At 28.2% G+C, this 976-nt stretch overlaps 1 protein-coding gene across 1 annotated transcript; it reads right to left on the reverse strand.

Annotated features, from left to right (window-relative positions):
* Positions 1 to 315: 315 nt before the first annotated feature.
* Chro.80144 (ENSANGP00000017360) lies at positions 316 to 945 on the reverse strand. The annotated part of the gene is made up of 1 exon (XM_659800.1): positions 316 to 945. One exon carries the CDS (start codon positions 943 to 945, stop codon positions 316 to 318), a length of 630 nt encoding a protein of 209 aa, XP_664892.1.
* Positions 946 to 976: the final 31 nt, after the last annotated feature.

Genomic DNA, 976 nt, shown 5'->3' on the forward strand with positions numbered 1-976 from the left:
CAATAAAAGAAAATCTTTTTCAGTTACTTAAAATATTAATTTTATTGTATTTGATGTCCACATAAAAATGCATTCGTAATTTTACTTGCAATTTTGCATGCATGTAAAAAATGACGTAATTAGTTATTTAATAAAAGCAATTTTTGAGTGTGCCGGACCCTCCCGCCAATTCCACTACCAAGTAATAAATCAAATAATAAGAAATTATAATTTAAAAAAAAAAAAAAAAAAGAAAAATGAAAAGAAAAATGAAAAGAAAAATGAAAAGAAAGAATGACCCAAGAAATATATATTTAAAAAATAAAATCAAAATTTTCAAAAATTAGCTACATTTTGTATAAATGGATGTGAGAAAGCTTCAAAAATATTAGGCCTATTTGCAGGATCATAAGTCAAAAGCCAGTTAATATATGATTTGCACTCTGAAGAAACATGATTTTCAAATATTGCACCTTTTTCAGCCTCTAAAGGTATCAATGAAAACGCTTCAGCAATAGAATTACTTCTTAAACCAAATGGCCTTCTTAAATGAAGAATCTCAAAAAATATACAACCAATTGCCCAAATATCAACTTTGTGAGAAACTATTCTTGGATTATCTAAAGAATCTCCAGGCCTTAATAGAATTTCTGGTGGCTGATACCAAACAGTACCACCTCCAATTCTCTCAATAATAATATTCCCAGATTCCTGATCAGATTGCTTACTAAGTCCAAAATCAGCAATTTTACAACATCCTCTATGAAGAATAATATTTCCAGGCTTTAAATCATAATGAATTATTGGATTCCTATTTGGAGTTATTCTATCACCATTTTTATCCAAGTTATTTAAATAAAGAATACCTTCAAGAATTTGTCTTATCCAAATAATTGCTAATTCTTCAGGAACATTACCATTTGTTTTTATAAATGTATCTAAATCTGGACCATCACATAGTTCCATAATTGTTACAAGCCTATCGGGATCTACTTCA

Source organism: Cryptosporidium hominis (genome assembly GCF_000006425.1).
Source record: "Cryptosporidium hominis TU502 chromosome 8 CHRO018058, whole genome shotgun sequence".
NCBI classification, from domain to species: Eukaryota; Apicomplexa; class Conoidasida; order Eucoccidiorida; family Cryptosporidiidae; genus Cryptosporidium; species Cryptosporidium hominis.